At 36.1% G+C, this 15,728-nt stretch overlaps 1 protein-coding gene across 1 annotated transcript in view; it reads right to left on the bottom strand.

Moving 5' to 3' along the window:
* Positions 1–12,951, bottom strand: part of LOC143238478 (putative 3',5'-cyclic phosphodiesterase pde-5) — an 89,089-nt gene extending 76,138 nt beyond the window's left edge. The window contains exon 1 of the mRNA XM_076478748.1: positions 12,864–12,951. Within this exon, the coding sequence (XP_076334863.1) occupies positions 12,864–12,887 (24 nt within the window). The 5' untranslated portion in view covers positions 12,888–12,951. The remainder of the gene's footprint in view (positions 1–12,863) is intronic.
* Positions 12,952–15,728: the final 2,777 nt, after the last annotated feature.

The following is a 15,728-nucleotide window of genomic DNA, read 5'->3' as shown; positions in this document are numbered from 1 at the left end:
GCTGCGTGAATATAAAATTTAGAATATTTTATGTATAAAATGAAACGCAGAATATAACTTGTGTGTGAAAGAAAATTGAATAGGTTGCGAATGAAAAAATCTAGAATGGCTTGTACGTGAAAGAAGATCGAGAAAGGCTTGTTTGTGGAATAAAACCTAGAGTAACTTGTGTTAAAACAAAATCTAAAATGACGTCTGTGTTAAAGAAAATTTCGAATAACGTATGTGTGAAAGAAAATATAAAATGATTTAAAGAGAAATTCCAACATCTTTTGTAGTTTTCACAATTAATTTACCCACTAGAACAATCGAATCTCTTTCAAGTTAAACGTTCATAAAAAGCACGAAAACTAGATGAAAGTTTTACAAATACATTTGTTTCTTCTTAATTTCCACATGAGACTACAGAAGACTATCTGCGTTAGCTGTCACTAATTCTGAACTGAGACACTACAGAGAAGATAATCGAGAGAAGGTTTCAGCAACTCTTCCAATACTCTGATTGAATAACTGGATTTGACCTTTCTCTCTTATAGCGCATATATTCACAAAGTGCGGCAACAACCACGAATCATGAACTTTCAGATTCACAGTCCAGGCTCGCTAACCACTAAGAAAAACTTGGCCCATTTATAGAGTTGATCTGGTATTTCGTATCAGAGACACGCTTTATTAATTGGCAAAGTTAAGAAGTATAGGTGGCAAAGGCATGTAGACAAAGCAGGGTGCTTTGCTAGGGTAAATTTTACGTTGCGGCCTGGCATGGTCAGATGGGTTAAGGCGTTCGACTTGTAATCTGAAAGTCGTGGGTTCGAATCCCGTTCGCACCAAACATGCTCGCCCTTTCAACCATGGGGACGTTATAATGTGACGGTCAATCCCACTATTCGTTGGTAAAATAGTAGCTCAAGAGTTAGCGGTGGGTGGTGATGACTAGCTGCCTTCCCTCTGGTCTTACACTGCTAAATTAGGAACGGCTAGCGCAGTTAGCCCTTGAGTACCTTTGCGCGAAATCCAAAACAAACAAACAATTTTACATTGCCACTGTTCTCTCGCTTCAAAATTACAAAAAGTATGGCCCAGTGTCATTAATATCTGCATGCAAGCTCGAGATATTATTCTTAATCGACCAATAGCAAACTGCCATTGAGCTGAACGTAATGACATTTTTTATAACAACCTCATTTATTCGATGTGAAATATGTGTAGTTCTAGAAAGCAAACAAACAGTATAATTTTACATTAATCCAAAACTGCGACATGATGAAAAACAAAGGTTGATTAATGAATAACATTCTCCTCACAACATTTCGACGAAGAGCAATATCTGTCGTTATGAGAAAAGCACAATAAACAGTGAAATACTTTTTAAGTATTTTTAACCCATAAACAAGGCACATTAACATAAACAAAATATGCTGCCTATTGTTTCAAATAGGATCCCAGGGTTCAAGCTACAACGTTGGATTATAAAATGTATCTTTGGTTTTGGAGGTCACTGGGAAGTAGGACCCACATTGCGGTGGGGATATATATATATTTGATAACTTTCGTATCGACCCTGTTAACCAATGTTTTAGAAAAGGAATCTGTTATCAAAATTTGAAATATAACTTAGAGCAAGTTGTGTGCTAAAGTTTTCACGTTGTATTAAAATGCATCAATAAATTTGTAAAATATTGAAGAATAGTGTATGATATTAGCATTAAAAAACACCGTATGACACATCGAAAGCCGCTTATACTTGAGGTTCTAATGCCGAAGGTGGAATTTGAAGAAATAAGTTCACGATTAAAGAAGTTGATTTGGTATTACTGTGTTTTTCAGGCTCGGAATGGCCAGGTGTTTTGGGTGCCCGACTCGCAATCTGAGGGTTGCGGGTTCGAATTTCCATTAATTACCCTTTCAACCATAAGGGAGTTATAATATGACTGTCAATCCTTGGCAAAAAAGTAGCTAAAGAGCTCGGTGTGAGTGGTGATGACTAGCTGCCTTCCCTCTAGTCTTTCACTGCTAAATTAGGAAGGGTGAGCGCATATAACCCTTGTGTAGTTCTATGCGAAATTCAAACCAATACAGCCCAGCATGGCCAGGAGGGTTAAAGCGTTCGATTCGTAATCCGAATGTTGCGGGTTCGAATCGCAATTGCACCAAACATGCTTACCCTTTCAGTCGTGAGGGCGTTATAATGTTACAGTCAATCCCACTATTCGTTGATAAAATAGTAGCTCAAAAGTTAACGGTGGGTGGTGATGATTAGCTGCCTTCCTTCTGGTCTTCGCCCCCGCTAGTACAGCGGTAAGTCTACGGATTTACAACGCTAAAATCAGGGGTTCGATTCCCCTCGGTGTGCTCAGCAGATAGCCCGATGTGGCTTTGCTATAAAAAAAAAACATACAAAAACATACCGTTTGGTCTTACACTGCTAAATTAGGGACAGTTAGCGCAGATAGCCCTTGAGTAGCTTTGCGCGAAATCCAAAACAAACAATCAAACCAATACCTTGACTTTAATATTTATTATAAAACTCTCTTTATGTAATAATATGAAAGAGCAGAAATCCATCTAAATATCTGAAATATTAATATTTTCCATTTAGAGAGAATGAGTCATTTTCTTTGACTATTTTACAGCACGTAGAATTCACAATCTGTTTTAGTATATTTTAATGTGTATTTACACAGGTTATACGGAATCCTTGTCACATAAAACACTGTTTTAAAGAAGCAGTAAATATAGACGAGTTTCTGTGTAACCTCTCATTCAAAGAGAAGTAATCGTTTTATTTGTTGTTTTTTTTAATCATATACAATAAAGGACGGCATTAAAAACAAAGAGTGTCAAGAATTATAATAACAGCTTTAGGCACAAAAACAAATAATTATTGCCATTATTTCTGTTGTTTATATAAATCATTAGAAAATAAACATACGAGTGTGCGTGTGTGTGTTTAATTGTTTGGAAGTAAGCACAAAGCTACATAGTGGGCTATCTGTACTCTGCCCACCACGGGTATCGAAATCCAGTTCTTAGCTGTGGTAGTCCACAGACATGCCGCTGTGCCACTTGGGGGCGTATATGTGTGTGAGTGATGCAGTTGTCACATATATTCGTCAATAGAATTTTTAATGAAATTAAAACTTTTATTTATATCAAACTTTTAATAACTAGCATAGATACCTAAATGTTGTGTATCGTTACAGTTTACTCTACATCTGTTCTGTACTGTCCAAGAATGGACACGTTCTTTAGTCCCTTTTATACATTGCGTAATCAGGTAAATATACTGATTTTTTTCATTGTCTCGTGGATTTAAAACGCTTAGTTTCAACATGCAGTGTGTCCTTCCATACTTGATGTTCAATTTACCCGAATATGATTTTCTCAGTGGCGTAGACAGGTTTTTCATTCGAGAGGGGGGAAGAAAATTTTTAGGGGTGCCAATAAATTGAAAGGCTGAAACAGATATACTTTTTAAATATAATAATCAAGAAAACAAATTAAATCTAAGTGTTTATAGAAGTTATGTTTATCTCATTAAATGATGTGAAACTAGTTTATTATATATAAAAGCTGGAAAATAATAGGCGATCAATAAACTTAGAATTTTCAGAAGGTCTGATCCCTTAGCCCCCCCCCCCCACCTTGGCTTACGCCTCTGAAATTTCTAAGAAAATGGACACTGCAGCAGTATGGTTTGTTTGTTTTTCATCATGCAATATGCAAATCCTCGAAACCATGTTTTCTAGACCATTCAATTTAAAGTATGGAAATTATTTATTTCAAACGTCATCAGGAAATGCACGAGGGCATCAGAAATTGGTTTGGCTAAATTGAAAAACTTCTGTTGTGTTGAACGGTAACAGGAATGATTACAAATACGAACTTTCGTGATGATTTCTTTTTGAATGAGCTTGATCGATTTTTACTTTGTATATTTGAATTTGCTAGTATGCTATCAGATCTTACACGCAATTTTACAGTTAAACATTATTGTGTTCAAAACGTGTCAGTCATAGACCTTTATAACTCGCAAGCAAGAGCTAGTGAATGGAATTTTTATAACAAAACAGTTTCAGCTTCAACGAGAACTACATTTGGATATTCAACTTATCTTTATTATTGTTGTTTTAATAGAACTTGTATCCCGGTGAGACACGGACAAGTCTATGGATTTATAATGCCTGAAATGAGGCGATCGATTGCACTCGATGGACACAGCAGAGAGCCCGATGTGGCTTTGCTATAAAAAATGTATGCATACTTATTAAATGTTGAAAAAAAATTAGTTCAGAATTTTATATAGTAAGTTATGTCATCAACAAATCAAACATTGAATGTTTGTGGTTTGAAATATGGAATGTTTAACTTTATTTTACTTTTTCTGTATTAAAAAAATTAATTTCCTTTTGTTGTAAATTTTTACTGGCGGATGTAAAAAGGGTAAACGTTTGTAGTACACGTTATGTATAACGTAAATTAGAACTGGAAGTCTTTCAGTAAATAGTTTATCTGAACCATTTACTTGAAGTAGTATTATAACCCTATCAGTTATTTTCCCATGACTAAGAATGCAATATCGTAAGAAATATTTGAAATGTTTTGTTTTTATTCCTGATGAAAAAGACCACTGTCGTAATATGTAGAGTGTTTTGTTTTTATTCCTGATGAAGAAGACACTGTCGTAATATGTGGAATGTTTTGTTTTTATTCCTGATGAAGAAGACACTGTCGTAATATGTGGAATGTTTTGTTTTTATTCCTGATGAAGAAGACACTGTCGTAATATGTGGAATGTTTTGTTTTTATTCCTGATGAAGAAGACACTGTCGTAATATGTGGAATGTTTTGTTTTTATTCCTGATGAAGAAGACACTGTCGTAATATGTGGAATGTTTTGTTTTTATTCCTGATGAAGAAGACACTGTCATAATATTTGGAATGTTTTATTTTTATTCCTAATTAATCCACTCTGAAAAGCTAATAATTGCATCGTTTCATCTTACAAATATTTCAAGAATCAGACATTTAACGTTGCTTGACATTGAAAACCTCAAAACACCGTCTCTCTTTGGTACTAGTACCACTGATGATGCTTAAGGACTACTACTGTACTCTATTACGCCTTAATCAATCACGTCTTTCACACATGCTTTCAATACAACTCATTGCTTTACTGGCACTCTATAGACTTAGTATCACTTAACATTGTTTTATGCCATTTGTACACCCATTAGAATCTCTTTCTCCAAGAAATATGTCTCAATATTATCCTAACAACTGTATGGACGTTTGTTTTTACTTAGCTTCTACAGCTCTTAACATATCAGGGGCAGCTTTAGGCCTAGGACGTGCACAAAGTTCGGTAGTAGTATCAGTACCAGCTTATAGCCATTGTAATTAACTTAACTTACTTAACTCATGCGATTTATAAGTAGCTATACTTAATAGGTCCTATTACTGTACTTAACCTGTCGTTGATTTATCCAAAAGTTGTGCCTGGAGCACTTCACCAATTGAAACTATGGTGGGAACGAGAATATCGTTTGGGGAGACAAGAAACCAATTACAATATATTTATTTAAGAACCCAGGGTATGCAGTTGCGACTGAGTACACAAGTCAAACAACTCAAGGAAATTTACAAGTAAAGCAAGGGATAAATGATACCGAGTTCAATCTACACCAAAAGATATATATATATTTAACACTAACTGACATATGAAGTCTTATAATGAATGAAAACAATAACATAGATTATATAAAAGTTTAAACATCAGTAACTTACATTAGTTACATTAATTATATAATTTTTACGACTTTTACATTATACATCATATTTACCCCTAACAGTATTATTACTGAAAAGAGAATAGCAATCAAAAGTTACATGGAGTTAGTGTAGTGTAAGTCTTGCACTTATAGATAAACTGCCATTTTCTGTCTGTATATCTCGGGAACTTAACTAAAAGAACTAGAACGACAGGAAAAACCTGGAACACTTTGGAGCAACCTTGAGCCTGGGATGCACTGGTATCGGAACAACCAACAACTTTTGGTACAGAAACTTGAATTTTTATATGATATTACATCATAATCCATTCAAACTCAGAGGGGTGGACTTGGTTCAGCAATTAGAGAGAACTCATCTCTTTTCAGTGATTGGTGCCCAGTGACCCAGGACTAGACACCAAGTGGCGTGAGAAAGGTAACCTGTGTATACAATTTCTCATCCTGTCTAGTCTGTCTTGTGTGAACATCTTTCTGACCAGATTATATTTGTTGCTGCATTGTTCGTAATTTGTGGCTATTTTCATCTGCAAACACATTTGTTTAGACTTACACAACCGTTTAGTTGGAATCAACTTACGTGAGGATCCTCTCACATCTTACTGATGTGTAAACGATGTTTAATACAATGCGAGTTGTTCTTGACAAGATTGTTCAACATTCGCCTTTCGTTAACTTTTCACAACTAAAAGTTTGCAACACTTCCGCAAGTTTATACTTTTAAGAAAACTTTGTCGAAGCAGTTGCTCATTTTAAAGTGGCAGTTTAGCTCGTAAAATAACTTAGTCGAAACATCTGTTTAATGTTTCACGTGGCCCGGCATGGCCTAGCGCGTAAGGCGTGCGACTCGTAATCCGAGGGTCGCGGGTTCGCGCCCGCGTCGCGCTATACATGCTCGCCCTCCCAGCCGTGGGGGTGTATAATGTGACGGTCAATCCCACTATTCGTTGGTAAAGAGTAGCCCAAGAGTTGGCGGTGGGTGGTGATGACTAGCTGCCTTCCCTCTAGTCTTACACTGCTAAATTAGGGACGGCTAGCACAGATAGCCCTCGAGTAGCTTTGTGCGAAATTTCCAAACAAACAAACAAAATGTTTCACGATATAGCCATAAGTCTGTAGTTACTTGTGAAAATATAGTTATGAAGTATCTAATATGTGTAATATAGTACAGTATCTAGTAGTTCACTAAATATATAGTATAGCACAGTATTTAGTCACTCATTACATATATAGTATAGTATTTAGTAGCTCAGTAAATATATAGTATGGTACAGTATTTAGTAGCTTATTAAATATATAGTAAGTACAGTATTTAGTAGCTTATTAAATATATAGTAAGTACAGTATTTAGTAGTTAATTAGAGATATAGTATAGTACAATATTTAGTAGCTCATTAAATATGTAGTATAATACAATATTTAGTAGCTTATTAAATATGTAGTATAGTACAGTATTTAGTAGCTCGTTAAATATATAGCATCAGACAGTGAGCTAGCACTCTCCTTGTAGAGATGGCCCGTATTAAAGCAATATAAATGTTATTTGGATTCTATTTTCTACTGACCATCAGAATCTACATATGAAGAGCTACCTGGTATAGTCTCTCTATCTTCGATGTATATGCCACTTTTCAGCTATTTAGAGGATCCCAAATTCGAAAACCATCGAAATGCTAAAACTGAGATTTCTTAGTTTCGTTCATTATTACCATCTTTTTTTTTTCAACACGCCTACCTAGATCTTGTAGTAAATATAACTTATCATCATTTGATAAAGCAAAACAGTCTGCTATATAAGACTACTTACTTTATTATTATTATATGCAAAATAAATCAATCTGTAGAATACACACCATAACCTAGTATCCCATGTAATCCATCTTATAAAATAGTACTGGGAAAAATTATCACTAAAAAACATCTATGTAGGCCTAGCTACTGAGCTTGAATAAAAGAATCCAAACAAGATAGGAATGAAAGTGGACATATCACTTGATCTGACTAATGATCACACAGGAAACTAAATTGTCTCGACTTTACATGGCAAATATAATCCAAACACTACTGGATTTTTCATTGGCAAAACAAACAAACAGAACCAGAATTTCCAATCCTAAAATGTTACTTTACTGTGATGTACTCATAAAAACAGTATTCTAAAGTTAGCCTAAGGAAGTGTATACTGATGAAAGATGAGATTCTATTCAAACACCACGCTTTCGATAGATAAAGTGGGGAAGCCAGTAATGTAAGGATTTTATTCTCCATTTAAAGTTAAGATGGCTTAATGTGCTGTGTGATCATTGGCTGAATCAACTAACGTGCTCGCTTCCATCCCTACCTTATTTAGTTATTTATTTTTTTCATGTTTAGTATCCAGCCCTACATGACTTTTTTATTTAGCAATTAAGTTTTTAATACTTTTACTTAGTATAGTGTCCGGTATCATTAAATATACAGAGGTTTGAAAAAGTATTCATCCATACCAATAATGTCACATTTTGATAAAATTCAAATAATGTAAACATTTTAACGAACTTGTTATTATTCAATAGTCTAATGATCAAACTTAACACTATGAATTTTCTGATTGCATAAGTATTCCACTTCTTAGTCATTACTTGATGCAATCATCTTTAGCAGCAATTATTTCTGTAAGTCTTTTTGGATAGATCTTTACCAGCTTTGTCTGTCTGATGAGATGATGGAAATTTTGCCCATTTTTGTCTGGCAAACTTGCTTCTGTTTTGACAAGTTCATTGAGGGTCGCTAATTGACTGCAATCTTAAATTTTCTATTAGATTCAAGTAAGGACTTTGACTGGGCCACTTCAGGACATTCACTTCTTTTCGAACCACTTCAGTTTGGCTTTTGGCTTTGTGCTTCTGGTCATTGTCTTATTGAAATGTAACTTTTCGACCAAGTTTTAGATTCTTGGATGACTCAAGCAGATATTTCTTCCAGGATTCACCTGTACCTTGTAACATCTGCCTTCCCCTCAATCCTGACAAGCTTCTCAATCCTTGTTGATGAAAAGCATCCCAATAACATAATGCTGTCACCACCATGCTTGACAGTCTGGATGGTTAGGACTGGGTGATGTGCTGTGTTGGGCTTGCGTCAGTCGTAACGCTTTGAATTTAGACCAAAAGCGAAACTGTTGCCTCTTGTAACCACAAAACATTCTGCCACCTGTTTACGGTATCATTTACATGTTTTGTCGAAAAACTATACGATATTTAAGATGATCGTTTTACAGTAATGGCTTCATTCTTTCTTATCGCCCACACAGGCCAGCTTTGTGTATAGGGACCGTAATATTGTAGATGTGTGAACACAAACTCTCGTATCAGACAAGGAACTTTGCAAGTCTTTAAAGTCAATGTGGGCTTCACAGTGACATCCCTTATCAGGTCCTTCCTAACCCGACTGCTTAGTTTGGAAAGTTAGCCTGAACTGGGTAATGATGGACTTCACCGGACTCGAAGGATAATCAGCGACTTTGAACTTTTATTGTAACCTTCTCTTGATCTGTATATCTCTGCTACTTTATCTTTGTCTTGTTTGGAAGCCTCCTTGGTATTTATGGTTGGTTTGTCGGATCATTATGCAAGTTATGGCTTATACAGACACGTTTACTCTAGAGTCAAGTTGAACCACTTTGATTACACACGGACAGAAACCATTACACAAATTTTGTGACCTTTCAAACTAATATTTTGCATCTGAACTGATTTAGGGTTACCTTAGCAAAGGGATTGAATAATCATGTAATTGTGAATATTCTAATTTTCTTTGAAAATCCAACATACTTACATAATATCAGCGCTTTTGTAGCCTTCCCAGTTTGGAACAGATTAAACAGATTTTCACATGTCGACAGAATGTGGACACCTTACATGGGTGGGTAATTTTACAAGGCACTGAATATATTATAGTGTACTTTAGTAGTCTACAGAGTCTGTCTAATTGCTCATGAGATATGTATGGCATAGTATGGCATGGTGTGGTGGAGTGTAATTTAATTTAGTACAGTACACTATGGTATAATAGTAGCTAATCAGATATAAACATAGTATAGTGTCGTCTAGTATAGTATAACTTTGTGCACTACAGTACAGTATGTAATAAAATGTAGTTTAGTAAGCTTAATATAGTATAATGTACTATAGAATAGTCTAGTGTAGTATAGTTTTGTATAGTGTGGTGTGGTATGGTATAGTATTTGTAGTACACACAATTCTTCACTTGCAACTCATTAAATATGTGATATAGCATTACAGTACAGAAAATCTTAGACTAATAACCCATCAGATACAAAATGTAGTTTTAGGTTGTCCAGAAATAAATGTCGTTTTGGAACTGCGAAGTTTGGAAAAGTATAAACCAGTGTTGTAAGACATGCTTTAATCAAAGTAAGCACCATTTGCTTCAACACACTTTTGCCAACTTGTAACGATGTTGTTTATGCTCCTGCTGTAGATAAGAGCTTCTGTGATCAATGAACTCCCTGAAAGCTTCTTTTGCAGCTGCCTGGTTTTAAAATGTTTATTGTTCGAAACGTTGTCAAAGTGCTTGAAAAAATGAAAATCTGAAGGGGAAAGGTCTGGGAAATAAAGTGGATGAGGCAGAACCTCGGTTCTAAATTCGTTCAATTTTTGGAGCATCATCCTTGTTAGGTCTCATAATGTCGATTTTGTTGATTTTCAGTCAGCTGATGTTGAACCCACTTATCCTTTTTTTTTTTGTCTTTCCAATTACACTCAGGTGGTTGGCAATGCTTGGTTTACTTGTTCCTAGCTTTTCTGCAAGCTCACACACTGCTGTGTGAGTGTCTGTCTCAACTGCTTCCTTTAATGTGTTTTCATCTAAGAATGGCTTCCTTCCACGACCTTCGTGGTCCTCAAGACTTTCATCCCCACGTCGAAACCTTTGGAACAAACGCTGAACTGTATGTTCAGTAACAGATCCATGGCCGAATGTCTGGTTGATGTTCCCTATAGTTTCGGTAGCTTTTCGTCCAAGTTTGAAGTCGTAAAGGAAAATCAGGCGAAAGTCCTTCTTGTCCATGCTGCCTTGGGGGCTGCGAAACTTACTCCGAATAGAGTTGAAACAGCAGACATTTAAGACACCTTGTAGCTGACAAACGTTGAATTAAACCAACCAACCAACGATAAGTTACTCAGTATTCAGCTTCTAAATGTCATTGTGAGAATTCCGACATTTATTTATGGACAACCTAGTATAACACAATAATCTACTGACATCTTGGTCTGGTAACATATCCAACTTATCGTGTACGTTTTTAAAGTAATATATAAAGTGGTTATGTTTCCAAGAGTCAATCAGCTGAAATGGTATTAACGCAATAAATAACAAGAAAAACAAAGTCACTACAAAACATTTCATTTACCTGACTTCACGGCGATTGCTTTACGGCGTATATGTACATGTATATCATTCACCATGTAGGTCAACTGAAAACAAGCATAATATTTTATAGAAATCCACCCTACTAGACAGTTTCTTCATATTAGTTTAATTCTTTTCAGTAGGTTATCCAACTTGAACTTCTAGGTGTCCTGGAGTCATGGGTCACACCCAAGAACCTATGAAAGTTTTCTGGCGTAAAGAGTTCGAGAAATAAGTACTAAGGCAACGAGGAAAGGTAAAGATAGGTATAAGTTGTAAATAAATATGATAGTGAATAGAGTACGAGGTTTTAGGATTACTCTGGGAGCAAACTCCAAAACCTCTGAAAATATAATGTTGATCAGAGGTTGAACATTTTTCTTAATTTCTAGTCAAACTGACACAAGCATCTTCATATACAGTCTATATGAGTTGGAGATGATCTTTTATACCTAAACTCTATTTTTCTAATGCTGTAGCCCTCTGGTGTCTCAATGTTAAGTCTGAGGGTTCATAACACTAAAAACCGCTTTTCGATATTTGCGGAGAGATAAAGCAAAGACAGTTCATTGTGTAGCTTTGAATACAATAAGAAAAACAATATAATACTGTAAGAAACTAACTAACATTTAAAAAATCAAACGCTACGATTCAAAGTTCGCTCTTTATTCAATAGAGTGTCATTATTACTGTATTTGAAATGTATATGAAATTTATTATTAGCTCCCAAGTGTCGCAACGGTATTTCTGCGAACTTACAACGATAGGAACGTTGGTTTGATACGTGTTGTGGGAAGAGTACAGATAGCCTATTGTGTAGCTTTGTGCTTAATTACGAACAAACAAAGATAATACACCAAATATTTAAAATTAAATAAAAATAAAACTAGATAACGTTATTTTGCCCCAAGAATGTGTAGAATCTTTTTCTTAAAATAACATAACTGGTAAATAGTTGAAGAGTCTACTAGAAGTGCCTGTCGGACAACTTAGTTGTAAGTTATGCATTATTATTGGATTTGTTTGTAGTTAAGCACACATTTACTCAAAGGGCTATTTGTGCTATGCCTACTATGGATATTGAAGCCCAGTTTCTCTTGTTCTAAGCTTGCAGACATACAGTAATTATGGGAATATTTCAAACGTTGTTGAAAATATAGCGTTCTTATCTAGCATTTCTAAACAATGTAAGTTTTCCTGATGGACATTAGTAAAAGAAGCATTGTTAACTGCAGTGGTTTTCATTTGTCAGCACACGAGCCTTAACTTGGATAAACTTATAATTAACTAAACATTTAACTGCCCGAAATTAGTTTGTTCTTAATACAGCCATTTTAATTGGTTATGGTTCGATATGGCTTGTTTAATATATGATTTGTACCAATGTTCATGGTGGCCATGAAGTTTAATACATGATATGATTGAAGACAGTCTATGGTAACATTCAAGACGGCCATATTGTTTATAAATTTGGTGTATTGTAATGTTTACTATAATCACGCTGTCTTTCTTCGTAGATCTTGAGGAGATTTATTTAACACTCCACTCATTATCAGCTTTGAACAACTACTTCATTCCATTAAACTATTAACTTAGTAATCAATTAAGGATAAAATATCAATAATTTAAAAATACCACACTCAAAATATATATTCTACCTACCGAAATAAATAACGGTTTGGTCATTAAGTCCTCACAAAATGAAGTAGAGAAACGAGGTTATGAAATCGCGACTGCAACGAAACGGTAGTGAAGATAAAGTTGCACATTCCTCAGTTTTCTGTAGAATTTATATACGTGCTGTTAACGTTTCCATGGAAACTAGTGCTTGTATCGCAGTTTCTATTTCTTCAAAAACACTCTTGGTACTTAATTCATCTTGTGCATTTAGACGTCACAGATAGTACTTTGAACTAACATTGATTTGTGAAAAATCTTTAAACAATACTTGGAAACATTGTATTTAAGGTACTGTACATGTCTATCTTAAAGCTTCTCAACTGAGAGACTCGGTGTCGTTTAAGTTTCTTCAAACGTAACTTTTATCGTTAACATTTTAAAATGTTCCACAAGCAATGCTTTTAAAATACAATATATTGTAGTCAGTATTTTTGATACTTTAAAATTGTTGCGTACATAAAAATAAACATTTTTAAGCCTTATATAACAACTCTCATCGATTCAAAGCAAGAATCAAGCGCAACAGTTGAATCCTCAGCCTTAATGTCTGAAATATTCTTCAGTGTAAGTTAGGCTAGTTAATTAGACAGTGTTACAGTAAATTATTGAGTGAGTGAGTCTTTTGGTTAGTTAATGAGAGCACGGTTTTGTCAGTTTTTTTCTTACTGTCATCCAGATAATAAGCTCAGTGTTGTAAATATTGAGGTTGTTATTCGACGAAGATATAGAAATGCGAAATTAGCAAGCAAGTGAGATTTCTTTTAACACGTAGTTTATTTGTGAAGCTAGACCAGTGGTTCTTAACCTGAGTTCAATCGAACCTCAGGAGCTCGGTGAGTCAGTCTCAGAGGTTCGGCAGAGGTCAAGACACACATACTATGTGTGTGTCCGTTCCGTTCCCCCACTCATATAATTCGTGACGTCATGCTCCACTTGGCCATCATTGGCTGCGGCTGATCCCGTTACGTCACTAGGCCTTAATATCTGTGCTGCAGGGAACTTCGTGCGCTTAGCAGTCGTTTTGTGACTGTAGTAATCGTGCGTCATTTGTGATTTTTTCTAATCTTTTAATCCCTTCATACTAACTATGTCGAGCAAAAGCAGAAAATGGTCGGACGAATACGTAAAATATGGATTCACGTGTATAACGGAACAAGATGGGAGTCAGCGTCCTCAGTGCATGATTTGAAATGCCAAGTTGAGCAATTCTATTCTAGCACGGCAAAACTAAGAGAACACTCCCTAAAGCTGCATGGAGATGGGAAATACAAGAACACAACACTTGCTGAATTCAAGGTAAAGAGAGCCAGGTTCAATGAAAAGGCTACTTTGCCTGTTCTCGGCTTTGTACTCATCAACAAACTGATCCTCACAGTATGGTAGGAAGTTGCGTACTTGATCGCAAAGCAGGACAAACCACACACCATTGTTGAGCATTTGTAAAACCAGCTGCATTGAAGATGGCGAATATCATGCTGGGAAAAGCTGCTGAAAATACGTTATCCAAAATTCCTCTTTCAAATGACACCATCAGCAGCAGAATAGATGACATGAGCGATGACATCTTGGCTCAAGTAGTTGCAGATCTGATTTCAAGCCCAGCAAAATTCAGCCTTCAACTCGATGTGACCACTGACGTTTCCAATCTAAGCCAGCTTGTTGTATTCGTGCGCTATGTGAAAAACGACGAGATAAAAGAAGATTTTTTTACTTTGTAAGCCTCTTACAACAACAACTAAGGCAACCGACGTGAAGAAACTTGTGGATGACTTCTTCAGAGACAACGATCTTTCATGGGATATGGTTTCTGCAGTTTGTTTGGACGGAGCTCCAGTCATGCTGGGACGAAACTCTGGTTTTGGTGCGCTGGTGAAAGCCGATGCACTACATATCATTGTAACGCACTGTGTTCTGCACAGACATGCGTTGGCAATAAAAACCTTGCCTTCAAAACTGGCAGAAGTATTAAAAATTGTAGTGGAATGTGTGAACTTTGTGCGAAATAGTGCCCTAAAGCACCGCATCTTCAAAGAACTGTGTAATGAAATGGGTTCTGAATTTGAGGTACTTCTGTACCATTCAAATGATTGGTTGGTTTTCCCGGGGAAAGTTGCTGAATCGTGTTTTTGCCATGCGTGTGGAATTAGCACTATTTTTGCAAGAGCACCAACATTCTCATGCAGATTGCTTCGAAAAATCTGAGTTCATTCTCATTTTGGCGTACATGGCCGATATCTTCAATGCTCTCAATCATCTCAATCAACAGATGCAGGGCAGTGGAGTCAACATCATCGAAGTGGAAGAAAACCTGAAGGCTTTTCAAAAAAAAGCTACCGTTATGGAAACAACGAACAGAGAATGATAACTTCACAAACTTTCTCCTGCTGGACGACTGTGCAAGTAAGATCAAAGATGTGTCTGAAATCGGAGACATTTCTGTATCCGGGGAACTGAAGCAAGCAGTTGCTATGCACTTAGATGAGCTCGCAAAGTCTCTCGACGGATACTTCCCCACCAGAGAGTCATATCCAGCATGGGTGAGACAGCCGTTCACGTTTAGTGTTGCGACAGCAGATGTCAATGATGAATACCTCGACGAAATCATTGAACTTCAGCAGAGACAGGTCCAACAGCAACTTTTCAGAACAACAACGCTCTCAATGTTTTGGTGTCACCAAATCGTAGCGTTCCCTCTTATTGCTTAGAAAGCCCTTGAAATACTCATACCGCTTGTTACAACGTATCTTTGTGAGCAAAACGAAGAAAAGGAACAGACTTTGTTGCGAAAATGATATGAGAGTGGCACTTGCCAAGGTAAAGCCGCGCATTTCTGAACTTATCTCTGAA

The sequence above is a fragment of the Tachypleus tridentatus genome, chromosome 13, assembly GCF_004210375.1.
Source record: "Tachypleus tridentatus isolate NWPU-2018 chromosome 13, ASM421037v1, whole genome shotgun sequence".
NCBI classification, from domain to species: Eukaryota; Metazoa; Arthropoda; class Merostomata; order Xiphosura; family Limulidae; genus Tachypleus; species Tachypleus tridentatus.
This window is presented reverse-complemented; position numbering and strand designations above follow the sequence as displayed.